This window comes from Oncorhynchus kisutch, linkage group LG14 (genome assembly GCF_002021735.2).
Source record: "Oncorhynchus kisutch isolate 150728-3 linkage group LG14, Okis_V2, whole genome shotgun sequence".
NCBI lineage: Eukaryota > Metazoa > Chordata > Actinopteri > Salmoniformes > Salmonidae > Oncorhynchus > Oncorhynchus kisutch.
In genome coordinates, this window is record NC_034187.2 from 36,476,685 (window position 1) to 36,504,496 (window position 27,812).

Genomic DNA, 27,812 nt, shown 5'->3' on the forward strand with positions numbered 1-27,812 from the left:
TACAAATCTACAAAAATACCCTTTAACATAACATATAACATAGGCGTAAATGTAGCCTATATATTGTAAATTAGTATATGGTGCATGCGTTGAGTTCTATTCACTATTTCCGTGAATCGTTCTGTGCAAATATTAGATTGAAATCTTGCATTCAAAAAATCTTACTTGATTCAAAGTGGTTTAGTCCAGATTACGAATGGCTCCTGTCTTGGAAGATACCACTGTCCGTGTGAAAGGGGGATGGACATTTCATTCAGGGGATCAGGGGATGAGTAGCGTCACCCAGTTTCCCTCGTAGTTTATCTCGCTGACCAGATTTCTCTCGCCTGGTACTTGGTTTACTGACCAGACGACCGCCGTACTGACCAGGTGACCGCCGCGCGTACGGCTACTGGCGGAGATATGGACCTAATAATTTAATGCTATCGCAACAAGTCGCTATTGTAAATTTTTTTGAACAGCATTATAAGTTTAATTCACAGGTAAGTTGACTTGGTCTATTATTAGTGTTGATGTTGAACACGTCGATTCGCGTTACGAATGCGGGTCTTCTCTGACTCCCGTTTGTGGCTGCCAGTACACAAGGTCCTTGTTTATCTCCTAGACTGTTCTCAAGGCCAGAGTCTTGTATCTCCATCATTGTTCTATGAACAGAGCTGTTGCTGCCAGTAATAGAATCAGTACAGTAACAGGGAGATGAGGTCTGTTTTCATCATGCTAGGAAGGGAACCATCCAGTTACATGAGAATATTAGGTGCCAAAGAAAGTAGGACGCTTTGAATCCTCGAGAGATTTACCAAGTAATGTTTCTGTGCTTAGATCAGTACATCATCGGTGTTTGTTCTAGTGTTTGTTGTTGGTGTTTTTGGTCATTCCAAAATGGTCAGTCTGGAGTGGACACACTTTTCTGGTGGTTTACGGCTACCCTCTCGGATCCCGGTAAAGACTGGGTTGTGTTTGATGGTTTTGTCTATTTTTTTTATTTTTAACTCACTTCACTATGGGCTGTGTCACAGACAGCCTACACTCTTAGAAGGAAAGGTGTCTGGAATAACCTTTTGGGTCGCCACACCAGCGGAACCGTTCTAGTTCAAGAAGGTTCCTTGATTAACGCCTCTGAAAAGGGTCTTCGGGGACCCGTGTGTAAAGGTTAAAACCGGAACCTTTTTGTGATGGGAAGGGTTACGTTTTGAACTTTTTTTAATAACATATTGTAGAGCCATTCAGATTGGACTCGTGACTTATTGGAGGCATGGCTTTCATATTATCCTTTTTGGACACCGTTAGTGTAAATGTCATTACGGTGGTTCGTGTTAAGTTTGTACACAGCAAATTAAAAATGGCCTTGGAATATTGATGGCATTTGACATATTATTATTATTCCCCAACTTTTTTATCTTGTCTCATCACTGAAACTCCTCAACAGGCTCGGGAGAAGCGAAGGTGGAGTCATGCGTCCTCCTTGACCCGCCTAACCGCGCTCCTTAAATTATTAAATAACACCCATCAGCTTAACCCGGAAGCACTGTTCAACTGGCGACCGGGGTCAGCACGCAGGCACCAGGCCCACTAGAGTGTGATTAGCCAAGTAAAGCCCCACTGGCAAAACCCTCTGCAACCCGGACTACGCTGGGCCAATTGTGTGCCATCCTATGAGACTCCCGGCCACGGCCGGTTGTGACACAGCCAGGGAATTAACCCGGCTCTGTAGTAACGCCTCTAGCACTTCGATGCAGTGCCTTTAGACTGCTGCGCCACTCGGCAGGCCCCTCATTTTAGCCTCCAATACATAGTCTCCAACACTCTACTCAGCAAACTGGATGTAGTCTATCACAGTGCCATCCGTTTTGTCACCAAAGCCCCATCTACTACCCACCACTATGACCTGTATGCTCTCGTTGGCTGGTCCTCTCTACATATTCGTTGCCAAACCCACTGGCTCCAGGTCATCTATAAGTCTTTGTTAGGTAAAGCTCCACCTTATTTCAGCTCACTGGTCACCATAGCAGCACCCACCCGTAGCACGTGCTCCAGCAGGTATATTTCACTGGTCATCCCCAAAGCCAACACCTCCTTTGGCCGCCTTTCCTTCCTGTTCTCTGCTGCCAATGACTGGAACAAATCGAAAAAAATCACTGAAGTCGGAGAGTTATATCTCCCTCACTAACTTTAAGCGTCAGCTGTCAGAGCAGCTTACCGATCGCTGCAGCTGTACACAGCCCATCTGTAAATAGCCCATCCATCCAACCAACTACCTACCTCATCCCCATATTTGTTTTTGTATTGTATTATTGACTGTACGTTTGTTTATCCCATGTGTAACTCTGTGTTGTTGTTTGTGTCGAACTGCTTTGCTTTATCTTGGCCAGGTCGCAGTTGTACATGAGAACTTGTTCTCAACTGGCCTACCTGGTTAAATAAAGGTGAAATAAAAAATAAATCAAATACATTTTCACATATTCTAAGAAAATATTCATAATATTAACATGTCTGATGACATATAGTAATAAGGTGAGGTAACACCTTACGTGGATAGTCCATCTGTAGATGCTCTACAGACTATCTACTAACCCTAGCTCTAACCCTAAATTTAACCCTTACCCTAACCTATACCCTTATTCTAAACTTAACCCAAACCATAGCAAACAGTTGCTAATAAACAGATAGTTTGTTGATAGTATGACCATCGGCAGAGCATCTACAGATGAAAGTCCAGACTATCCAAAAACAAAGTCCTAAAGTGGCAACTATTCCAACATTGGGATTTGAATGGGCTCCTGAGGTACTCATACACCTCTGATAGCCTCACTGAAGCTACAAGACTGTCAGTGTTCAATCTTAACATGTGATAACAATACAACAGAACACATGAACGGGAATGACATTTACGCTCACTGGTGGTGAAAACAAAACCGATCTTAAAACTGCGCCCCTACTAAGCCACGCCTCCACTCCAGGGTTCCTCCAGGGTTCCTCGAGTCACCAGTCATTTTACGAGCGCAGGATGAGACAGAGCTTTTGTGAGATTATGGTAGAATTGTAATAGTCTAGCAGTCATTATGTATTTTTCAGGCCCTTTGTATGAGTGTCACTGGGGCGCAACGAGTCCTATTTACACTAGAGATTACAAACCCTGATCGGGGGATGGGACGGAGAGAGAGAGAGAGAGAGAGAGTAGGAAAATGGAGGGAGGGGGCAAGATGTTACAAAAGAGAAGAGAGATGACGGGGAGAGAAGAGGCAGTGAAAAGAGAGCAAGAAGACAGTTGGTAAGAAAGGAGAGAAAGAGAAAGGGGGAAGAAAGACCAGAGAAAGTTTGAGTCTGAGAGAGGGAGATAGCAAGGAAGCAATGTACCATTCTAGGACTAATGAGCTGTAGCAAAGATTCCGTGACCTGGTAATTACATAGTAAGTATCATTACGGTCTGATTTCTTTCAAGATACAAACAGGTAGCTCAGAGAGAGAGAGTTGCCTCAGAGCTTTTCCCGGGAACAGAATCTCGTGTTTCAGCTCTCTATCCCAAATTCCTTGTCTTATATTCTCTATTCCATATCCATACCCACCCCGGGCAGCTTGTGTCCCTGGATAGGCACATTGATCCATGTAGCTATTGAGGAGATGGTGAAAGACAGTGTTTATTTACAGTCATTGATCAGTAAAGTTGTAGCATCTGCTAAACTGGACTCCCATTCCCATCGCACTGAGGGGTTGGCTTCAGAGCATTCAGCTCCGTTTCAAAGAACTGCCTGCTGCCACATTCACCATTCACACTGCTGACACCTCTCTCGCTCAACAAAAAAAAAAAACACACACGCGCACGTGCACACACAAACACACAAAGAAACACATGCGCACACACACACACACACACACACACACACACACACACACACACACACACACACACACACACACACACACACACACACACACACACACACACACACACACACACACACACAAAGAAACACACAGAGGGAGCAGCTCTGAATGCATCTGGCTGTGCCGGTAATGTGGTCCTGTAGTGAGAGGTTAGGACTTTGTGTGTGTGTGTGTGTGTGTGTGTGTGTGTGTGTGTGTGTGTGTGTGTGTGTGTGTGTGTGTCAGTGAGCGTGCAGGGGTTAGAGGTTAGAGGCCTGAGGAGAATGGGTTGGTGGTATGTGGGCCAGTCCTGAGAGAACAACCACTGGCTATCTTTCTGACCCTTGACCTTCTACCCATGACCCCTGGAAGAGGCCCTTTGTATTCACTGAGCCGACAGGACAGCAGAGCGTACGTGCACGTGTATGTGTGGTGTGTGCGTACGTGCATGCATACTTGTGTGTGTGTGTGTGTGTGTGTGTGTATGGAGGGGTTTTGGGGTCCCATCAAAGCCCTGCCCAAACATTGTTATCTGGACTCACCCTCTGACCTCTTGTCTTGAGATGAACCTTGTGGGAGGTCTTTGTGTGTGTGTGTGTGTGTGTGTGTGTATGTGTGTAATGTAGGCCCTGCTCTCCCCCTGTAGATGGATAATGTTTGTGTTTGCTCTTCTGAAATTCTCCCTCCCACACCACCAGTCAGATAGCGCTGGTTTACTGGGTGTCTAAAGAAACACAAACACACACACACACACACATACACACATGTTCTTCTATTCTTGTGGTGACCTAAAATGTATTTCCCTTAAAAATCCTAACCTCTATCCTTAAACCTAACCCTAAACCTAACTCCTAACCCTAAACCTAACCACTAACCCCTTACCCTAACCCTAATTCTTACCCTAACCATAATTCTAACCTTAAACCTAACCCCTTACTCTAACCATAATTCTAACCCTACCTAATTCTAACCCTAAACCTAATTCTTACCCTAATTCTTACCCTAACCTTAATTCTAACCCTAAACCTAACACCTTACCCTAACCATATTTCTTACCCTAACCCTAATTGTTACCCTAACCCTAATTCTAACCCTAAACCTAACCCCTTACCCTAACCATAATTCTTACCCTAACCCTAATTCTAACCCTAAACCTAACCCCTTACCCTAACCATAATTCTTACCCTAACCCTAATTCTTACCCCTAACCCTAATTCTTACCCTAACCATAATTCGTACCCTAATCCTAATTCTTACCCTAACCATAATTCTTACCCTAACCATAATTCGTACCCTAATCCTAATTCTTACCCTAACCATAAGTCTTACCCGAACCATAATTTTTACCCTAACCATAATTCTAACCCTAAACCTAACCCCTTATCCTAACCATAATTCTTACCCTAACCCCTTACCCTAACCATAATCCTTACCCTAACCATGAATCTTACCCTAACCATAATTCTAACTCCAAACCCTAATTCTTACCCTAACTATAATTCTAACCCTAAATCCTTACCCTAACCCTAATTCTTACCCCCATTTTTTCCTTGTTTTACCATCCTTGGGGGGACTTTTGGGGATTTTAGGTCCCCACAAGGATAAAAGAACCAACCCCCCCCCCCCCCACACACACACACACCTCAGGGCTAAAAGCCTCTAATGCTCTTTTCCTCCTCCCCTCTGCTCTTTAGAGGGTCAATGAAAGTGCCTGGTCTCTGTGGTTGTTATGTGAGAACACTCACAGGACAGAGATCCCACCCTGGCCCGGTCTACTCTCATCTATATGCTGCATTCTTAGCCTTTATTTAAACCAGGATGTCCCATTGAGGGCATTGAATAATTCTTTTCCAAGGGACACCTGGGTCCATATCCACTAAGCATCTTACAATAGGAGGGCTGATCTAGGATCTGTCCATATAATCTTATTCAGTCATAGACTGTTCTCTCTGCTATCGCACGGCAAGCATACCGGAGCGCCAAGTCTAGGTCCAAAAGGCTCCTTAACAGCTTCTACCCCGAAACTATAAGACTGCTGGACAATTAATCACATGGCCATCGGATTGTTTACATTGACTCCCCCTCTTTTGTTTTTACACTGCTGCTACTCGCTGCTAATCATCTATTATCTTATTATCTGCATAGTCACTTTGCCCTTACCTACATGTACAAATGACCTCGACTAACCAGTACTCCCTGTATATAGCCTCGTTATAGTCATTTTATTGTGTTACTTTTCATTACAATTTTTACTGTAGTTTATTTAGTCCTTTTTTAAAAACTATTTCTTGAACTGCATTGTTGGTGAAGGGCTTGTAAAGGAAGCATTTCACGTCAAAGTCTACACCTGTATTTGGTGCATGTATTTGGTGCATGTGACAAATAACAATTGACTTGATTCGATTCATAATGATCTAAAAAGGCTAAACTGATTCTAGATCAGCACTATTCTAAGACACTATCTGGATACGGGCCCTGACCAAGAAAGCAGCTCTAGTGTAAAACAGAACCTGTCATAGCAAAGGCAGTACAGTATGAAGCTATTGAGTAACTGCTTCTCCAATAGGAATCCCCGATCACGCTTGTAGGCGACGCCATGGCGATATCAGCTGGCAGAAACACTTCATCGGCTCTAACGGTCGTGCCGCGACGAGCATGTGCAGGCCGTCCAATGAAAGGCGCTCGTTCCTTTGATATAAAGTTGTTTTTGACAAGAATGAAAACGTGTCAGTTTGTCACTTTTACAAAGTTGTAGTAATGACCAGTTCAGCTACTTAACACATTGGCTTTGAATCTAGTTTTTTTGCCTTTTAGAATTTGAGAAAATGAACAACACATTTTTCACTTCTCCCAATTAACTTGCCGAACCCCAAACCCCGGTCTGGTCTGTCGAGTCGTCTGCTTCACGACGCCTTCCTGGAAGTATCGCGATGTTGCGCCTCGTTTTTTTGGAAATCTCTGTGGGCACACTACTAGCCATCTAGCCAGAACACTGGGATCAGAGGCTGCGGTCAAGGAACAAGCATAAGCCACACAGTTTTCCTCTTCATGTCTCTTTTTCTAGCAGCCTCTTAGTTGGCATTTTAGAATGCTCATGGGGGGATATTTAAATGGGTTTACCAGAGTAGTACTTTTCAATACTAATTCCTTACAGTTTATGTGGCACAGAGGACCAACAACAGAACATACATTTGACTTTCTTATGTAATGGTAGCGAACCATTAAGAGTGCGGCCCATGTTTTAACTAACCATGATTTTCACATCTACCATAGAGAGGGTTTTATGACGATCCATCAGTATTCAAGTCGCTACTTCTGATTGGCTGCACCTCTACTCTGGGATGTGAGGTTGAGATCAGTGGAAAAGCATATTTTTGAGCACTGTGTGGGGAGGGGGGGGGGGGGTGTAGAGGCTCCTAAATACAAGACTGAAGTGTGTGTGACAGAGAGTGGGGGGTGGGTGGGTGGGTGGGGGGTCATAAACAGACACAATAGTGCTGCTGCTCTCCCCTGGGAAAAGAAAGAAGGGGAAGAGAGGGAGGCGATGGGGAGGAGGGGGGATGAAAGAAAGTGCCACCTCTGTGTCAGGGGGTGAGGGAAGGAGGAGTGTGGGGTTTCTTAAGAACCCAAAGTGCCATCAGTGCACCTCTACTTTTATCTCCCTCCCTCCCTCCCTCGCTCTCCTCTCTTCCTCTCCTTTTAAAACCCCTCCATTCTGTGATTTTAGAGGTGTGATGATGACTTGTGTTGCTCTGGTCATTACGCTGTTTTGTCTTCCGTCTCTTCCTTTCCTCATAAACTGCATCAGTGTATTAACTGGCCCAGAAACGAGCATGTGTGTGTGTGTGTGTGTGTGTGTGTGTGTGTGTGTGTGTCTGTCACTGTTTGTACATGCATGTGTGTTTGTGTGTGTATAATCCAGGGATCATCAACAAGTGGCGATGGCCTCCCAAGTGGTGCAGCGGTTTAAGACACTGTATCGCAGTGCTAGAGGCATCAGTACAGACCCGGGTTTGAACCCGGGTTGTATCACAACCGGCCATGATTGGGAGTCCCATAGGGCGGCGCACAATTGGCCCAGCATCGTCCAGGTTAGGGGAGGGTTTGGCTGGGGTAGGACGTCATTGTAAATAATAATTTGTTCTTAACTGACTTGCCTAGTTAAATACAAGGTTAAATATAAAATTAAAATAAACTGGATTCAGCCACGAGCCAAATTATTCAAAAAAAAATATTTGTAGACTGCAAATTGACAGAAAGATGCCCAAACATGAAATCATGTGACTAAAATAAAGAAAAAGAAACTACACTATGAAACAAAGATAAAGTATATAAAGAATGATAGTAAAACGCTTTGGGGCACCTTAAATTAAATGTTGGGGAAAAAAGCCAACTCGGCTCCTTCATTCATTGACAACTCGGCTCCTTCATTCATTGACAACTCGGCTCCTTCATTCAATGACAAGCCACTGGGTTCTGACAATCTGGATGGAAAATTACTGAGGATAATAGCAGACGATATTGCCACTCCTATTTGCCACATCTTCAATTTAAGCCTACTAGAGAGTGTGTGCCCTCAGGCCTGGAGGGAAGCTAAAGTCATTCCGCTAACCAAGAATAGTAAAGCCCCCTTTACTGTTCAAATAGCACACCGCTCAGCCTGTTACCAACCCTTAGTAAACTTCTGGAAAAAATTGTGTTTGACCAGATACAATGCTATTTCACAGTAAACAAATTGACAACAGAATTTCAGCATGCTTATATGGAAGGACACTCAACAAGCACAGCACTTACACAATTGACTAATGATTGGCTGAGAGAAATAGATGATAAAATTATTGCGGGGGCTGTCTTGTTAGACTTCAGTACAGCTTTTGACATTATCGATCATAGTCTGCTGCTGGAAAAACGTATGTGTTATGGCTTTACACCCCCTGTTATAATGTTGATAAAGAGTTACTTGTCTAACAGAACACAGAGGGTGTTCTTTAATGGAAGCCTCTCAAATATAATCCAGTTAGAATCAGGAATTCCTCAGGGTAGCTGTTTAGGCCCCTTGCTTCTTTCAATTTAGTTTAGTTTCAGAATAGGTGGCAAGGAATAAGTTGCCCTAAATATTTCTAAAACTAAAAGCATTGTATTTGGAACAAAACACTCACTAAACCCTAAACCTCAACTAAATATTGTAATAAATAATGTGGAAATTGAGCAAGTTGAGATGACTAAACTGCTTGGTGTAACTCTAGATTGTAAACTGTCATGGTCAAAACATATTGATGCAGTAGTAGCTAAGATGGGGAGAAGTCTGTCTATAATAAAGCGATGCTCTGCCTTCTTAACAGCACTATCCTACAGGCCCTAGTTTTGTCGCACCTTGACTACTGTTAACCCCGGTGAGAGATTGACTTCATCACTACTTTTATTTATGAGAGGTATTGATTGACATATTGAAAGCACCGAGCTGTCTGTCTAAACTACTGTCACACAGCTCAGACACCCATGCCTACCCCACAAGACATGCCACAAGAGGTCTCTTCACAGTCCCCAAGTCCAGAACAGACTATGGGAGGCACATACTTATTTTCCACCATAATTTGTCTGTCATAGTTGAAGTGTACCTATGATGAAAATTACAGGTCTCTCTCATCTTTTTAAGTGGGAGAACGTGCACAATTGGTGGCTGACTAAATACTTTTTTTGCCCCACTGTATCTATATATTTAGATTTTTTTGCTCAGAAAACATGGCCGCCAGTTGGGGGAACCCTGTTAAAGTCTTTCATCTTGTGCTTTCCCCACACTATGCTCCATGACAAAACGAGGCAACAGTGTGCTTTAGGACCATGCGGACGCCTCCGATCGGTCTGGTAGGCTGTTTGTAGTGTTTATTCGACTGGATTAAAAAAAAGAGAATAATAATATTGCCCCCCCCCCCCCCGCAATAATAATATTGCGCCCTTGCATGGAACATTCCATTGATATCAATACAAGTGGTCCTTGTATTGATATCATAGCTTGCAAGTCCCAGGCACAACAATAGTTGAGAAACACTGATTTAGGCAGCAGTCTTGAAGATGATCTGAAGTAAGGATCGGTCCCTGACTGTCGTTGCTGTAAGAGTGAAAGGTAGGCTAGCCTTAGCCTTAGCAGTAGTAGCATTACCAGTTAGCATTGGTGGCTAGGGTGGATTCCTCTAGCAGTTGGTGGTCTGTTAATGAAACGGCTCGCCTTTCAGATAAGGGGCTAAAGAACTGTGCTGAGATGATGAGTGTCTGTTTTTTTTTGTGTGTGTGGGTCAGTGGGAGTGTGTGTGTGTGTGTGTGTGTGTGTGTGTGTGTGTGTGTAGGCCACATATGAACTGATCAGGGGGTTTAGAGTAGTGGGATTAGGTGGGATTGACCTAGTGTTGTGATGTGTTTTTCCATCAGACAGCCTGACTATTTAGAGAGCAGATTCACACTCTGTCACACTCACACGACTGCAATAGTGACTGACTGTGAGTGCTGGCCTTGCTGTGTTTACGCACGCTGCTGAGCTGAGCCACCTTTGTGTGTGTGTGGTGGGGGCGGGCTGAGCTGAGCAGGCTGTTTAGGTCAGGGCGACCTGACTCTGTGACTGTATAGCTGATTGTTTTATGGGGAGATTGGACCACCATCGCGCCGGAGTCTGCCGCCACTGCTGTATGTGTATGTTTGTGTGGGAGTATGTATGTGTGTATGTATGTATGTGTGTGTGCCAGAGTCAGTGTAAAGAACAGGCTAGTTAGTGAATGTCTGCTGTTCACAACAAGATGCACTACTTCATTTTCTCTTTCAGTATCGCACTATTTTTCTTGCTTTTCCCCCCCTATTTTCTCTCTCCCCACGGTTCTATCTTCCCTGCAACGTTCCCTGTCTGGAACTGCGAGGAGTAACAGCGTAACCTACATTGCTACCATGACAACAACCAAAGCCGGCGGGAGTACCTCTATCACAGGTGAAGGATCTTTTTAAACAGACACAAAATTTGTTCTACAAGTAACAAGAAAATAGCTTCAAGTGTTGTCCAAATACTGGTGGAGTCAACTAATAAAACAATTGGATGACCTGACCAGAGAGGTCCAGGACCTGAAAAACAGTTCAAACAGGAGAATGGCAAGATGACTGTGAGTCATTGAGAGGACATCAGTTCTGTATGTGAATCCATGATAACAATGATGGAGAAATCTGGTTATCTTGAGGGACAATTAAGGTGGAACAACACTGCAGAATCTCCACCTGAGACCTAGACGGAGTCTGAGGACAAAGTGAGGGAAATTCTCTTGGAGAAACTGAAGATGGACCACAGGAAGATTGCGGTGGAGCGTGGCCACAGGACTTGAAAGCCCACCACCGGCCCAGGTGACAGGCTCAGGCCGATAGTGGTCAAGTTCCTGAGGTTCAAGGACATGGTAGCTGTTCTGGAAAGAGTCAAGAACTTGAGAGGAAGTCACCCTCAACGAGGAATATCCTGATGCTGTGTGCCAGAGGAGGAAAGAACTTATCCCAGCCATGAAAGCTGCCAGAGTGTGTTGGGACATTGCTTACATCTACTATGACAGGCTCATTGTCCACCCTCCCTCCCAAAAGTCTGGAAGGGATGAGAGAACCAAGCCTATGGGTTCATAGCTTCAGCACACATACAAACACTTACGCACACCATCTGATTCAATGAACGATGGACTGCTGAAAGTATAGTATGTTTCTTGCTTTGTTTGCTTTTTCACTTTGATGTCAATCTCTGATAAGCTACCCAGGAAAGGGCTGAAAATAGCCCATATTAATATATGGAGCCTTAGCAAGTTATTGATTTCATGAGACTTTATTTCTAACATCAGATAACATTGACATATTAGCCATTTCTGAAACTCACTTAGAAAATCCATTTGATGATACAACAGTAGCAATACAAGTATATAACATCTATAGAAGGGGTAGGAATGCTTATGGGGGGAGGTGTTGCTGTATATATTCTGAGCCATATCCCTGTAATGTCAAGTGGTATTGAAATGTTGTGGTTGCAGGTTCACTTGGCACATCTAAAGCCTTTTCTTTAGGGGTGTTGCTTTAGGCCACTAAGTGTGAACAGTCAGTATCGAAATAATATGTGTGAAATGCTTGATAGTGTATGTGATGTAAACAGAGAGGTTTACTTTCTTGGGGACCTGAATATTGACTGGTTTTCCGCTCAAGAGGAAGCTTCTCACTGTAACCAGTGCCTGTAATCTGGTTCAGGTTATTAATCAACCTACCCGGGTGGTTACAAACTCTACAGGAATAAGATCACTCACATGTATTGATCACATTTTTACTACTACTGTAGAACCTTGTTGTAAAGCTGTACCCGTAGCCATTGGATGCAGTGATCCCAGTATAGTGGCTATATCCAGGAAAGCCAAAGTTCCAAAAATCGGGCTTAAAATAGTTTCCAAGAGATCATAAATCAGATTTTGCTGTGACTTTTATGTGGATGATGTTAAAAATAGGTGTTGGTCTGATGTGATTAATGAGGCATTTGATGAATTTATGTAATTGCTTCTTCTAATTATTGATAAACATGTACCTGTTAACCGTTCTAACAGTCAGTTTCTTAAGGCTCCATGGATTGATAAAGAATTTTAAAAATTTATGGTTGAAAGAGATGGGGCAAAAAGAGTGGCTAATAAGTCTGGCTGTACATCTGAGTGGCTGACTTACTGAAAATTGAGAAATGATGTGACTAAACGCAATAAAAAAAGACGAAGAAACTGTGTTATGAAACCAAGATCAACGATGTAAAAAATTATGAAAAAAACTTTGGAGTACTTTAAATGAATATGGGCAGAAAGACAAATTCAATTCCATCGTTCATTGAATGGCTTATTCATCACAAAAGCATTTAATGTTGCCAATTATGTGAATGATTACTTAATTGGCAAAGTGGGCAAACTTAAGCAGGAAATGCCAAAAAATGAACAGTCAGCATAGATTGGGCAAAAGAAAAGCATTGTGAGTTTGAATTTTGTAAAGTTAGTGTGGGGGAGGTGGAGAAATTGTTATCGATCAATAATGATTGTCACGGATTCCCCCAGTACTCATTCCGTGCACCAGTTACGGAGGTCTACATCACCGGCCTCTAGGCGTCACCGAGCTGTCTCATTACGCACACCTGTTTCCAATTCCCCTGATTAGTAATTGTATATATGCGCCCTCTGTTCACCATTTTTCTTGTTGGTTATTGTTCCCATGTCCGTTGGTCTTGTGAGTACCTGTGCTTTGTGGTTTCGGCTTTCGTGCTGCGTGTATTGTGCACTTGGTATTACGGGTCTCGTCCCGTGTATTGTTGTGCGTTTGTTATTACGGGTCTCACCCCGTGTATTGTTGTGCATTTGTTATTACGGGTCTTGCCCCGTGTATTGTTGTGCATTTGTTATTACGGGTCTCGCCCCGTGTATTGTGCATTTGTTATTACGGGTCTCGCCCCGTGTATTGTTGTGCATTTGTTATTACGGGTCTTGCCCCGTGTATTCTGCATTTGTTATTACGGGTCTCGTCCCGTGTATTGTGCATTTGTTATTACGGGTCTTGCCCCGTGTATTCTGCATTTGTTATTACGGGTCTCGTCCCATGTATTCTGCATTTGTTATTACGGGTCTCGTCCCGTGTATTCTGCATTTGTTATTACGGGTCTTGCCCCGTGTATTCTGCATTTGTTATTACGGGTCTCGTCCCGTGTATCGTGCATTTGTTATTACGGGTCTCGTCCCGTGTATTCTGCATTTGTTATTACGGGTCTTGCCCCGTGTATTGTGCATTTGTTATTATGGGTCTAGCCCCGTGTATTGTGCATTTGTTATTACGGGTCTCGTCCCATGTATTGTGCATTTGTTATTACGGGTCTTGCCCCGTGTATTGTGCATTTGTTATTACGGGTCTTGCCCCGTGTATTGTGCATTTGTTATTACGGGTCTTTCCCCGTGTATTCTGCATTTGTTATTACGGGTCTTGCCCCGTGTATTGTGCATTTGTTATTACGGGTCCCGTGTATGTATTGTTGTGCATTTGTTATTACGGGTCTCGCCCCATGTAGTGTTTTGCGGGTTTTGTCCTGTTTAACCTCGCTCTTTTGTTTGGGTTACGTCTCTGTGTTTTTCGATACGTGTTTGTTTTGGGCTTCGTCCCCATGCCTTTTCATGGCAGGTTGTATATTTTGGGTGGAGTATTAACCTCCCTATTACGAATTCCTGCACCTGTCTCCAATCATTTATACAACGTGACAATGACATTGATAACTTAGATGGAAAGCTACTGAGGAGTGACTATAGAGTCAGCTGCCATCCTATCTGTCATATCTTTAATCTGAGCCTAGAGGAAAGTCTTTGTCCTCAGGCCTGGAGGGAAGCCAAAGTCATTCTGCTACCCAAGAGTGGTAAAGCTGGTTCCTGGTTCTAACAGCAGACCTATTAACTTGCTGCCAGTGTTCGACCAAATACAATGCTATTTCTCTGTAAACAAATTAACAGATTTTCAGCATGCTTATAGAGAAGGGCACTCAACATGTACTGGACTGACACAGATGACTGATGATTGGCTGAAAGAAATTGATAATAAAAACATTGTGGGAGCTGTATTGTTATAATTCAGTGCAGCCTTTGATATTATTTACCATAACCTGTTGTTGAGAAAGTGTGTTATGTCTTATCAACCTCTGCCATATCGTGGATTCAGAGCTATCACTCTAATAGAACTCAGAGGGTTTTCTTTAATGGAAGCTTCTCTAATGTCAAACATGTAAAGTGTGGTGTACCGCAGAGCAGCTCTCTAGGCCCTCTACTCTTTTCTAGTTTTACCAATGATCTGCCACTAGCATTTAACAATGTGTGTGTCCATTCAACAATGTACTCATTAACAACCACATCTAATGAAGTCACTTAAACCCTTAACAAAGAGTTGCAGTCTGTTTTGGAATGGGTGGCCAGTAATAAACTGGTCCTGAACATCTCTAAAACAAAGAGCATGGTACAAATCATTGCCTAAGTTCTAGACATCAGCTGACACTGGTAATGAATGGTGTGGCTGTTGAACAAGTTGAGGAGACTAAATTACTTGATGTTACCTTAGATTGTAAACTCATTGTCAAAACATATAGATTCAACCATTGTAAAGATTAGAGGTCGACCGATTATGATTTTTCAACACCGATACCGATTATTGGAGGACCAAAAAAAGCCGATACCGATTAATCAGACGATTTAAAAATATCTATATATTTGTAATAATGACAATTACAACAATACTGAATGAACACTTATTTGAACTTAATGTAATACATCAATATAATCAATCTAGCCTCAAATAAATAATGAAACATGTTCAATTTGGTTTAAATAATGCAAAAACAAAGTGTTGGAGAAGAAAGTAAAAGTGCAATATGTGCCATGTAAGAAAGCTAACGTTTAAGTTCCTTGCTCAGAACATGAGAACATATGAAAGCTGGTGGTTCCTTCAATATTCCCAGGTAAGAAGTTTTAGATTGTAGTTATTATAGGAATTATAGGACTATTTCTCTCTATACGATTTGTATTTCATATACCTTTGACTATTGGATGTTCTTATAGGCACTTTAGTATTGCCAGTGTAACAGTATAGCTTCTGTCCCTTTCCTCGCCCATACCTGGGCTCGAACCAGGAACACATCGACAACAGCCACCCTCGAAGCAGCGTTACCCATGCAGAGCATGGGGAACAACTACTCCAAGTCTTAGAGTGAGTGACGTTTGAAATGCTATTAGCGCACACCCCGCTAACTAGCTAGCCATTTCACAACGGTTACACCAGCCTAATCTCGGGAGTTGATAGGCTTGAAGTCATAAACAGCTCAAAGCTTGAAGCATTGCAAAGAGCTGTTGGCAAAACGCACGAAAGTGCTGTTTGAATGAATGCTTACGAGCCTGCTGGTGCCTACCATCGCTCAGTCAGACTGCTCTATCAAATCATAGGCTTAATTATAACATAATAACACAGAAATAGGAGCCTTAGGTCATTAATATGGTTGAGTCCGGAAACTATCATCTTGAAAACAAAATGTTTATTCTTTCAGTGAAATACGGAACCGTTCCGTATTTTATCTAATGGGTGGCATCCATAAATCTAAATATTCTTGTTACATTGCACAACCTTCAATGTTATGTCATAATTACGTAAAATTCTGGCAAATTCGTTCGCTAACGAGCCAGGCGGCCCAAACTGTTGCATATACCCTGACTCTGTGCATTGAACGCAAGAGAAGTGACACAATTTCACCTGGTTAATATTGCCTGCTAACCTTGATTTCTTTTAGCTAAATATGCAGGTTTAAAAATATGTACTTCTGTGTACTGATTTTAAGAAAGGCATTGATGTTTATGGTTAGGTACAGTCGTGCAACGATTGTGCTTTTTTCGCAAATACTCTTTTGTTAAATCTTCCCCTGTTTGGCGAAGTTGGCCATCTTTGTTAGGAAGAAATAGTCTTCACACAGTTCGCAACGAGCCAGGCGGCCCAAACTGCTGCATATACCCTGACTCTGTTGCAAGAGAAGTGACACCATTTCCCTAGTTAAAAGAAATTCATGTTAGCAGGCAATATTAACTTAATATGCAGGTTTAAAAATATATACTTGTGTATTGATTTTAAGAAAGGCATTCATGTTTATGGTTTGGTACACGTTGGAGCAACGACAGTCCTTTTTCGCGAATGCGCACCGCATCAATTATATGCAACGCAGGACACGCTAGATAAACTAGTAATATCATCAACCATGTGTAGTTAACTAGTGATTTATTGATTGATTGTTTTTTTATAAGATAAGTTTAATGCTAGCTAGCAACTTACCTTGGTTTCTTACTGCGTTCGCGTAACAGACAGGCTCCTCGTGGAGTGCAATGTAAAGCAGGTGGTTAGAGCGTTCGACTAGTTAACTGTAAGGTTGCCCGATTGAATCCCCGAGCTGACAAGGTAAAAATCTGTCATTCTGCCCCTGAACAAGGCAGTTAACCCACCGTTCCTAGGCCGTCATTGAAAATAAGAATGTGTTCTTAACTGACTTGCCTTGTTAAATAAAGGTGTAAATTTAATAAATAAACAAAATCGGCCAACTCGGTTTCCACAAATACCGATTTCTGATTGTTATGAAAACTTGAAATTGGCCCTAATTAATCGGCCATTCCGATTAATCGGTCGACTTCTAGTACGCATGGGGAAAGGTCTGTCCGTAATAAAGAGATGCTCTGCTTTTTTGACACCACACTCCAGAAAGCAAGTCCTGCAGACTCTAGTTTGATCTTATCTTGATTATTGTCCAGTCATATGGTCAAGTGCTGCAAAGAACCAAGACCAAGTCAATTTTGCATGTATTTTTATTTCATCTTTATTTAACTAGGCAAGTCAGTTAAGAACAAATTCTTATTTAGAATGACGGCCTACCCCGGCCAAACCCTAACCAGGACGACCCTGAGCCAATTGTGCGCCACTCTATGGGACTCCCAATCACTGCCGGTTGTGATACAGTCTGGAATCGAACCAGGGTCTGTAGTGACGCCTCTAGCACTGAGAAGCAGTGCCTTAGACCGCTGCAGCTGGACCAGAAAAGAACAGCATGTCTTGCTCTTCATTGTAATCAGAGGGCTAATATTAATACTATGCATGCCAGTCTCTCTTGGCTAAATTCATATTTGTTTGCACTGTCAACTTACTGTACACACAGCACTGACACACACACTTACCCCACCAGACATGCCACCAGGGATCTTTTCACAGTCCCCAGGTCCAGAACAAATGAAAGAAAACATTCACTATTTTACAGAGTATAGTATTTTACAGAGTATAGTATTTTACAGAGTATAGTATTTTACAGAATATAGTATTTTACAGAGTATAGTATTTTACAGAATATAGTATTTTACAGAGTATAGTATTTTACAGAGTATAGTATTTTACAGAGTATAGTATTTTACAGAGCCATGAGTGAACAGAAAACTTGGTTTCAAAAAACAAATAAAGCAACACCTCACGGCACAACGCCTCACCCCCATGTGACCTGTTTGTTGTGTGTATGTAATGACATGTATGTGGAACTGATAGATGCACTACCCTTTTAATGTTTTTAAATGTATGTAAACTGTAAAGTATTTTGTCTGTAATGTCTTTTTCGTTATGTGTCGGACCCCAATAAAACTAGCTGTCGCTGCTTGCATTGGCTAATGGGGATCCTAATCAATCTAAAATCTAATAAAATCTCTCTCTTTCTCCCTTTGTGTTACCTAATGATATTCACTGATAGGGGAACTGTGGAGGAATCTCAATACGTTTTGCTCCCCTCTGTCCTCGGTCTTCTCTTCGGTAATCGAGAAGCGGAGGTGAGAGGAAACATGAAAACAAAAAGCACTTGTATGAAATGAGACTCTCCTCCACTCGCGTCATCAAGTGTGAATCCCAAAATGAACGTGTAAAGTGATCAAAACAAATGTAGCTGGTTGTGCAATTCATTATTTTATAGCTAAATGGATAAGTAGTGTGTTGTTTTTAAATGTGTGCATGCTTTTCTCCTTTGAGAAAAGAACAGCTGATTCAGGGGGGGGAGATTTGAAAACACTTCCGCGTGAGGTAATCGAGGAGGGGAGCAGACTCCTTCGTTTGACTAATGAATTGACACTCTCCTCGATCACTCTGACACTTATTGGTTTCCGGGTCACGGAGGAGTCGAGGAGAGGATAGACTTTTGCCCAATTGAGATTCTCCCAAACGGTCTTCCTGTGTTTTACTAAAGAAACCAATCAGCTGTCACTTTCTGAGGTCAACTGCCCCAGGCAGGGAGCCCTCCCACCCCTACGGGGGTCAGCTCCTGCTCAGCCCAGACAAAACCCTTCTCTATCCTGGCACCCCAATTGTGGAACAAGCTTCCCCATAACGTCAGGAAAGCAGAGCCCATCTTCCCAAAAACACCTGAAACCCTCTTCAGAGTAACTTAAATAAGACCTCATGAAATTTGTGGGGGAAAAAAATCTGCTTTTGTCTTTTCCTACTAGCGCTGACTTTTCTTATAACTTCTTTATTGAGGACACTTGTACTTACTGTGATGTGTAGTTGTCCCACCTAGCTATCTTAAGATAAATGCACTAACTGTAAGTTGCTCTGGATAAGAGCGTCTGCTGAATGACTCAAATGTCAAAAGTATTGGCATTCAGAGATAGTACCCTACGGCCTACGTTTTGTCTTGTGCCTTCATCTGGAGTATGTGACGTAGTGAAGGTTTGTGTGCTACTCTGTAATAGTGAGTGTATATTGTATAGGCTTAGTGTGTATAGTCAATGTTATTGACTATAAAATGTTGTTTTGTTACAGCCTTATTCTAAAATGGATTAAATTTTAAAAAATCCACAGCAATCTGCACACAATACCCCATAATGACATCACAATACCCCATAATGACATCACAATACCCCATAATGACATCATAATACCCCAAAATGACATCACAATACCCCATAATGACAGTAAAAACAGGTTGTTAGAAATTATTGTAAATAAAAAACAGAAATTCCTTATTTACATAGGTATTCAGACCCTTTGCTGTGAGACTCGAAGTTGAGCTCAGGTGCATCCTGTTTCCATTGATCATCCTTGAGATGTTTCTACAACTTGATTGGAGTAAATTCGGTTGATTGGACATGATTTGGAAAGGCACACACCTGTCTATATAAGGTCCCACAGTTGACCGTGCATGTCAGAGAAAAAAGGTTGAAGGAATTGTCCATAGAGCTCTGAGACAGGATTGTGTCGAGGCACCTAAAGGACTCTCAGACCATGAGAAACAAGATTCTCTGGTCTGATGAAACCAAGATTGAACTCTTTGGCCTGAATGCCGTGTCATATCTGCAGGAAACCTGGCACCATTCCTACGGTGAAGCATGGCAGCATCATACTGTGGGGATATTTTTCAGCGGCAGGGATTGGGAGACTAGTCCGGATGAGGGAAAGATCAACGGAGCAAAGTACAGGTCACGACTTCCGCCGAAGTTTGTCCCTCTCCTTGTTCGGGCGGTGTTCGGCGGTCGACGTCACCGACCTTCTAGCCATCGCTGATCCATTTTTCATTTTCTGTTGGTTTTGTCTTGTCTTCCTTCCCACCTGGTTCCAATCCCATCAATTACATGTTGTGTATTTAACCCTCTGTTTCCCCTCATGTCCTTGTCGGTGATTGTTTGTTGTATGTTTGTGCAAGTTATGTTTTGGTGTGCGACGGGTGTTTCACCCTCTTATTTTATTTAGTATATTTTGGTTAACGGAATTCTGAGTACTTTTTAAACTGCTCCGTTTATACCAAGTTCACTCCTGCGCCTGACTTCCCTGCCACCAGCACGCACCCTTTACAGTACAGAGAGATTCTTGATGAAAACCTTCTCCAGAGCGCTCAGGACCTCAGACTGGGGCGAAGATTCACCATCCAACAGCCAAGAAAATGCAGGAGTGGCTTCGGGACAAGTCTCTGAATGTCCGTGAGTGGCCCAGCCAGAGGCCGGACTTGAACCCTATCAAACATCTCTGGAGAGACCTGAAAATAGCTATGCAGTGACGCTGCCCATCCAACCTGACAATGTGCCAAGCTTGTAGCGCCATTCCCAAGAAGACTCCAGGCTTTAGTTGCTGCCAAAGGTGCATCAACAAAGTACTGAGTAAAGGGTCTGAATACTTATGTATATGTGATATTTCAGTTTATTTTTATTTTTATACATTTACAAAAAATTCTAAAAGCAGTTTTTGCTTCGTCATTATGGGGTATTGTGTGTGAATCGATGAGGAATAAAAACATTTTAATCAATTTTAGAATAAGGATGTAACGTAACAAAATGTGAAAAAAGTAAAGGGGTCTGAATACTTTCTAAATGCACTGTAGTGTAGTATGTACTGCATTGTAGTAGTCTGTAATAATGACTGAGTGCTGGCCGTGCTGTGTGACTCAATCATGAGTGCTTTGTTTACCCATGCTGCTGAGTTGAGCCACCAATGTGTGTGTGCGCGATTGTGTGTGGTGGGGGCGAGCTGAGCCGAGCAGGCTGTATAGGTCAGGGCGACCTGACTCTGTGACTGCAGCTGATTCTTTTTATGCAGGTGGAGATTGGACCGCCTCTGCGCCAGTGTCTGCCACCGCTGCTCTATGTGTATGTTTGTGTGGGAGTATGTATGTGTGTGTGCCAGAGTCAGTGTAAAGAACAGGCTAGTTAGCGAACGTCTGCTGTTCACAACAAGATGCACTACTTCATCTTCTCTTTCTGTATCGAGCAATTTTTCTAGATTTTTTTTTATCCCCCTATTTTCTCTCACTCTCTCTCTCTCTCTCTCTCTCTCTCTCTCGTTTGTGTTACGTAATCATATTCACTGATAGGGAAACTATGGGAAAATCTCAATAAGTTTTGTTCTCCTCTGACCTCTCTTTGCCTCTTTTTGACAAAAAGTGCAAAGGTAATCAGGGAGCGATGCACTTGTATGAAATGAGACTCTCCTCCACTCGCGTCCATCAAGTGTGAATCCCAAAATGATCGTGTAAAGTGATCAAAACAAATGTAGCTGGTTGTGCAATTCATTATTTTATAGCTAAATGGATAAGTAGTGTGTTGTTTTTAAATGTGTGCATGAGGATACTCTAACAAAGTAGGTAATCGAGGAGGGGAGCAGATTCCTTTGTTCGACCTACTAACGAATTAACACTCTCCTCGATCACTCTGCCAATTGTCGGTTTGGAGGAGAGGAGGACGGAGGAGTCGAAGAGAGAATGGACTTTTGTCCAATTTGAGAATCTCCCGACAAGTCTGAGTAGTTTGGTTGCCTCAGTGACACACAGGGAGAGACAATCAGCTGTCGCTTTCTGAGGTCAACTTCCCCAGGCAGGGGACACGGTGCCGTCCTGAAGTTACCTTTCATCTGACCTCGCCTCAATGAGGCCAAACAAACTGTGCCGCAAGTCCATTTTTAATCACAACATTGTCAACATACCTAATGAAGAAAATCATATGAAGGAAATTGCATTTATTTTCAAATCCAATCCTTTCTGTGTTGTGAGGGACATTTTGCCTGTGGCTCTGCTTTTTTGTGTGTTGCTCAACTTACTCTACTGACCTGAAAAAGGATGTTGACTGACATGGGTTTCAGTTACTGGTGTCACCTGTTCACCTAGCCCTTGACCATGACTCTCAGTTCCAGGACATCACACACAAGAGTCATTGGACGAAGGGGTCTTCTGTACAGGGGGAGTTTTGTTAAGAGCCCCGATGCTCAATCTGCACATTCTCACGCGTTGTTTTGGAAGCTTCCAGACCTTGTCTTTCATATCAGCGAGAAATAATACAAATGAAATTAAAGGTTCAATTGAGGCACACCTTTTTTATAGGGTTAATTAAGGGTAGCGTTCCCACACGGCCATATCTACGAGTCACAGCGCTTGTTTACGGAGAACCGACGGAACGACGACCACTTACTGTAGATCGTTTTTTGTTTGAAGGATTATTTCTCGTGGGTGAAAGATACGTTTTCGAAAGCCGTGCCGTTTCGAAACGTTTAAACACCGGGTCGGGATTGTAGTTCACGTGAGCGAAGCTAATGGCTGAAAACAGGCGGGGGAGGGAGGGCAGACTGCCACCTAGAGTTTTTTTGAGCGCTACTGTTCACCCTGTCTAAGGAATGATTTGGGGTAAGCATCAAGTCAAATCAAAAAAAAAATATTGGTCACTTGCCCATATTTCGCAGATGTTATTGCGGGTGTAAGCGAAATGCTTGTGTTCCTAGCTCCGATAGTGCCTGTAGTGCCACAAGGTTGGTCCAGGTTGTGTGACAGATGAAGTGACAACAGAGCCATATATATTATTGAGAAAAAGCGAGAGGGAGAAAAAGAGAGAGAGATATGACTCTGGATGGGTGCTCCTATGTTGTGTGAGCGTGTGTGTGAGCGTGTGAGCGTGTGTGTGTGTGTGTGTGTGTGTGTGTGTGTGTGTGTGTGTGTGTGAGTGTGTGTGTGTGTGTGAGCGTGTGTGAGCGTGTGTGAGTGTGTGTGTGAGCGTGTGTGTGCGTGTGTGTGTGTGTGTGTGAGCGTGTGTGTGTGATGGCGGGTTATGGTAAACTGTACATGGTCTTGTTGAACTTGTGCATGTGTGTTTGCATTCCTGTGTGTCTAGGTGTGCGATGGGGAACTCGTATGCCGGCCAGTTGAGGACCACGCGTTTTGAGGAGGTCCTTCATAACTCCATCGAGGCTTCTCTCCGTTCCAACACTGTGGTGCCACGGCCTGTCTTCTCACAGCTCTACCTGGAGGCAGAGCAGCTACCCCTGCACAGTGGTGTGTTTGTGCGTGTGTGTGTGATTGTGTGTGGGTGTGTGTGTGTGTGTGTGTGTGTGTGCGTGCGTGCGTGTGTGTGTTGTGACACTCTGTAATGAGAATGTTGGTCAGCAGGCCGGGTGGAGAATGAGGAGGAGGAAGATGGCTCGGAGTCCAACAGCCCCCTCATTCCATACCAGATGAAGCCCCCACCAGAAGGATGCTGCACCACGGACGGTATGAACACCCTCACTGTATACATTGTCTCCTGGCTTAGGCTTCTGCCTGGTGGCAAGAGATCTCTGTCTGTTTGGTTAGGGTAACTGTGTGTGTGTGTGTGTGTGTCTCAGGGTTCTGCCAGGCCGGTAGGGACCTGCGTCTGTCCTCCCTGGTGTCAGAGCCTCTAAACGTGGCCCCAGGTTTCCTGCTGGTAGGGGCCAAGTCCCCCAGTGCACCAGACACACTGCTGGTGTGTGCTGTCGACCGCAGGTTCCTGCCCGACGAACGAGGACGCAACGCACTGCTGGGTGAGATACACATACAGACAGACATGACAGAGAGAGAGAATGACAGAGAGCGAGAGAATGACTGAGCGAATGACCGAGAGAGAGTGACAGAGAGAGAGAATGACCGAGAGAGAGACCGACCGAGAGAGAGACTGACCGAGAGAGAGAGAGACTGACCGAGAGAGAGAGAGACTGACCGAGAGAGAGACTGACCGAGAGAGAGACTGACCGAGAGAGAGACTGACCGAGAGAGAGTCTGACCGAGAGAGAGAGACTGACCGAGAGAGAGAGACTGACCGAGATAGAGAGACTGACCGAGAGAGAGAGAGACTGACCGAGAGAGAGACTGACAGAGAGAGAGACTGACAGAGAGAGATACTGACAGAGAGAGACTGACAGAGAGAGACTGACTGACAGAGAGAGAGACTGACAGAGAGAGACTGACAGAGAGAGACTGACTGACAGAGAGAGAGACAGACTGACAGAGAGAGAGACTGACTGACCGAGAGAGAGACTGACCGAGAGAGAGACTGACTGACCGAGAGAGAGACGGACAGAGAGAGAGACTGACAGAGAGAGGCTATAGAGAACAGTCAGGGTATCCTGATTGCAGACACATACACACGTTATTAGTCCCTCAACCTGGGCTCTGCTAGACACACACACACAAGCACAACACACACACCATTTCAGAACCCAGCTGACCTGTAACCATGGAAACATCATTGCTCACACACTCTTTCTCTCACTATGGGAGAAAGGGCTTATTATTGTTTCACTGAGTCTCCCAACCACACACACGCACGCACGCACGCACGCACGCACGCACGCACGCACGCACGCACACACACACACACACACACACACACACACACACACACACACACACACACACACACACACACACACACACACACACACACACACACACACACACGCACACACACACACACTGACCTAGTGTTTGTGTGGTCGTCCTCAGGGTTCTCTGGGAACTGTATAGGCTGTGGAGAGAAGGGCTTTCGCTACTTCACTGAGTTTTCCAACCACATCAACCTGAAGCTGAGCACCCAGCCCAAGAAACAGAAGCACTTAAAGTACCATCTGTACAGGAACAACCAGGGACAGCTGGTCAGAGGGGCTGCTATCTGCTGGAAGGGCCTCGGTAACACAAGCAGGGGGAGTAGAGGGGATTGGGGGATATTTTCATGTGTGATCTTTCCATGACAGTGTAAGTAAGTATATTGAATTGAGAAAGAGAGCGAGGTAGAGAGGGGAGAGAGGGCGTCAGGCCAGTGGGTCAGTCTCTCCTTGTGTGTATCTCTGCTGTCGTTCTGTGGACAGGGGGCTCGTCTGGGGTCAAAGTTGGAGTTTTTAGGAGAGGAGGGGTCTGTGACCCGACCTGTCTGTCCAGGTGTGGAGGACAGAGGCCTGGGGTGAGAGGTCAGGACTGGGGTCAGGGTGAAGAAGGGTCGAAGCCTGTGGCTAGACTGTTACTGTGTAACTGACAATACCCGTGGTATACAGTATATGAGGCAGAGAGACAGTAAATCAAGTCTAATCCACACAGATTAGGAAGAAGGATGAGTTTCAGACCTACAGTAACTAGAGCAGAGTTTACATTCAAATGTAAATTGAGCTGACACTAACATAATCACTTGAGTGTGACTAATGCTTTTACGGAAAATGTCCATCCGTTCTCTCAAGTTAGTACACACACACACACAGACACTGTGTAAGTACAGGAGCATTGACTGTGTGGGTTTCTGTTTGCCTGTCTGGCTGTGTTTGTGTGTGAAGCCAAATGCTAATCTGACCGTGCGTTGTCTTTTCAGAGACTAGAGGGAGACAGATGGCGCCCAACGCCTCTGACGGTCATGTGATCTCAGACGAGCACCTCCTCAATCCAGCAGTCACCGCTCACCCTGGACTCCCACCCGGCAGCTATACTGGTACAGCACGCTCACACCCAGTACGCTCACACCCAGTACACTCACACCCAGTACACTCACACCCAGTACACTAACACCCAGTACACTCACAGACAGTACACTTACAGACAGTACACTCACACCCAGTACGCTCACACCCAGTACACACACACCCAGTACGCTCACACCCAGTACGCTCACACCCAGTACGCTCACACCCAGTACACACACACCCAGTACACACACACCCAGTACGCTCACACCCAGTACGCTCACACCCAGTACGCTCACACCCAGTACACACACACACAGTACGCTCACAAGCAGTACGCTCACACCCAGTACGCTCACACCCAGTACGCTCACACCCAGTACACTCACACCCAGTACACTCACAGACAGTACACTTACAGACAGTACGCTCACACCCAGTACGCTCACACACAGTACACACACACCCAGTACACACACACCCAGTACAGTCACACCCAGTACGCTCACACCCAGTACACACACACCCAGTACAGTCACAGACAGTACAGTCACAGACAGTACACTCACAGACAGTACACTCACAGACAGTACACTCACAGACAGTACACTCACAGACAGTATACTCACAGACATGACCCCACACTAGATGACCTTGGTTGCCGTTGTTGTTTTCCATCTCTCCAGCCGGCTCCCCTGTAGGCCCCATCGGTCAGCCTCACCTGGCCGACCTTCGCCCTCCCCTGACCAATGGGAGCCACACACCCCTATCCCAGAATCCTTTGCCCCATACGGCCGTACTGTCCAATGGACCAGGGAGACCCACAGTTATAGGTAACGTGTGTGTGTTTGTGTGTGTGTGTGCTTGCATGTATTTCTATTTGTGTGTGTGCGCGTGTTTGTGTGTGTTTGTCTGTTTATTATGAAGGGGTATGACATAGAATGACATGCATTATAGCATCTCTATGGGGTAGGAGGCATGGCTTTAAATGTGTGATGTCATTGTAGCCCCTCCCCACTCTCCCCCCTCATCTTCACACCTCCCCCTGAAAGAGAGAGCTCCTGTGTTTTAACACTCTAAATGCCCAGTAGGAGCCGGCTGTATTGTGTGTGTGGGCCCCGATTTTTACGACCCCCTTTCATTCAGCAACACTCTCCCTCTCTTCTTTCTCTCCCTCTATCTCCCTCAGACTGTTATCTCAATAAAAGTAGCACAGTAAAAAGTCTCTCCCGTTCTCTCTCCCTCTCTTTCTGTCTGTCTCATTCCCAGTGGGTTTAGTTGTAAAGTGGAAGGCCTCCTTCCTGCCAGTCTGGGTTTTGATAGGGGCGTTTCAACACGTGGGGCCTTTGGTCTTTGTCTCTGTTGCTCCATAAGAAGAGAGCAGGCAGAGAGGAGAGGGAGGACAGCATGTGTAGAGGGGAAAGAGGAAGGAGCTGATTAATGTGACAAAGACTGTGCTATCTTTATCATCAATAGTGAGCTACGGTTATACTGCTGGCTGGTTGGTTAACTGGCTGGCTGGTTAGTTAGCTGGCTGGTTGGTTAACTGGCTGGCTGGTTGGTTAACTGGCCGGCTGGTTGGTTAACTGGCTGGCTAGTTGGTTAACTGGCTGGCTGGTTAGTTAGCTGGCTGGCTGGTTGGTTAACTGGCTGGCTGGTTGGTTAACTGGTTGACTGGCTGGCTGAATGGCTGGTTGGTTAGCTGGCTGGCTGGTTAGTTAGTTAGCTGGTTGACTGGCTGACTTGCTGGCTGAATGGCTGGTTGGTTAGCTGGCTGGCTGGCAGGCTGGTTGGGTAACTGGCTCGCTGGTTAGTTAGCTGGTTGACTGGCTGACTTGCTGGCTGGCTGGCTGGCTGGCATGAATCAATGAATTAATGAACAAGCAAGCAAATGAACTAGAATGCACTGTATTTAGGGTGCCTTATGAATGAACGTTGTCCCTCAAGAAGAAATGATTCTGTATATTCTGTATTTTTAAGTTGCCTGCACATCCAGAAGTGTCCCCCCTGAGACATACAATACATAACAGTGTGTTGCTTGTCCTATCAGGAACACTCAATGCGGGACCACCTAAAAAGAGACACAAAGGCTGGTCTCCAGAGTCTTCCGCTGTGAAGACCCCCCCAGCTTCCTCTTCCTCTTCCTCATCGCTCACCAATGGTACGAAACCAGGTAGGAGCTC

The 27,812-nt window shown here is 44.4% G+C and overlaps 1 protein-coding gene across 1 annotated transcript in view; it reads left to right on the forward strand.

Moving 5' to 3' along the window:
* The first annotated feature begins 268 nt into the window (after positions 1–268).
* The window catches only part of greb1 (growth regulating estrogen receptor binding 1), a 47,879-nt gene continuing 20,335 nt past the window's right edge, over positions 269–27,812 (forward strand). Inside the window, exons 1-8 of the mRNA XM_031789207.1 lie at positions 269–482; positions 23,061–23,221; positions 23,336–23,437; positions 23,551–23,727; positions 24,689–24,871; positions 25,542–25,658; positions 26,316–26,462; positions 27,680–27,802. Of these exons, the coding sequence (XP_031645067.1) occupies positions 23,068–23,221; positions 23,336–23,437; positions 23,551–23,727; positions 24,689–24,871; positions 25,542–25,658; positions 26,316–26,462; positions 27,680–27,802 (1,003 nt within the window). The 5' untranslated portion in view covers positions 269–482; positions 23,061–23,067. The remainder of the gene's footprint in view (positions 483–23,060; positions 23,222–23,335; positions 23,438–23,550; positions 23,728–24,688; positions 24,872–25,541; positions 25,659–26,315; positions 26,463–27,679; positions 27,803–27,812) is intronic.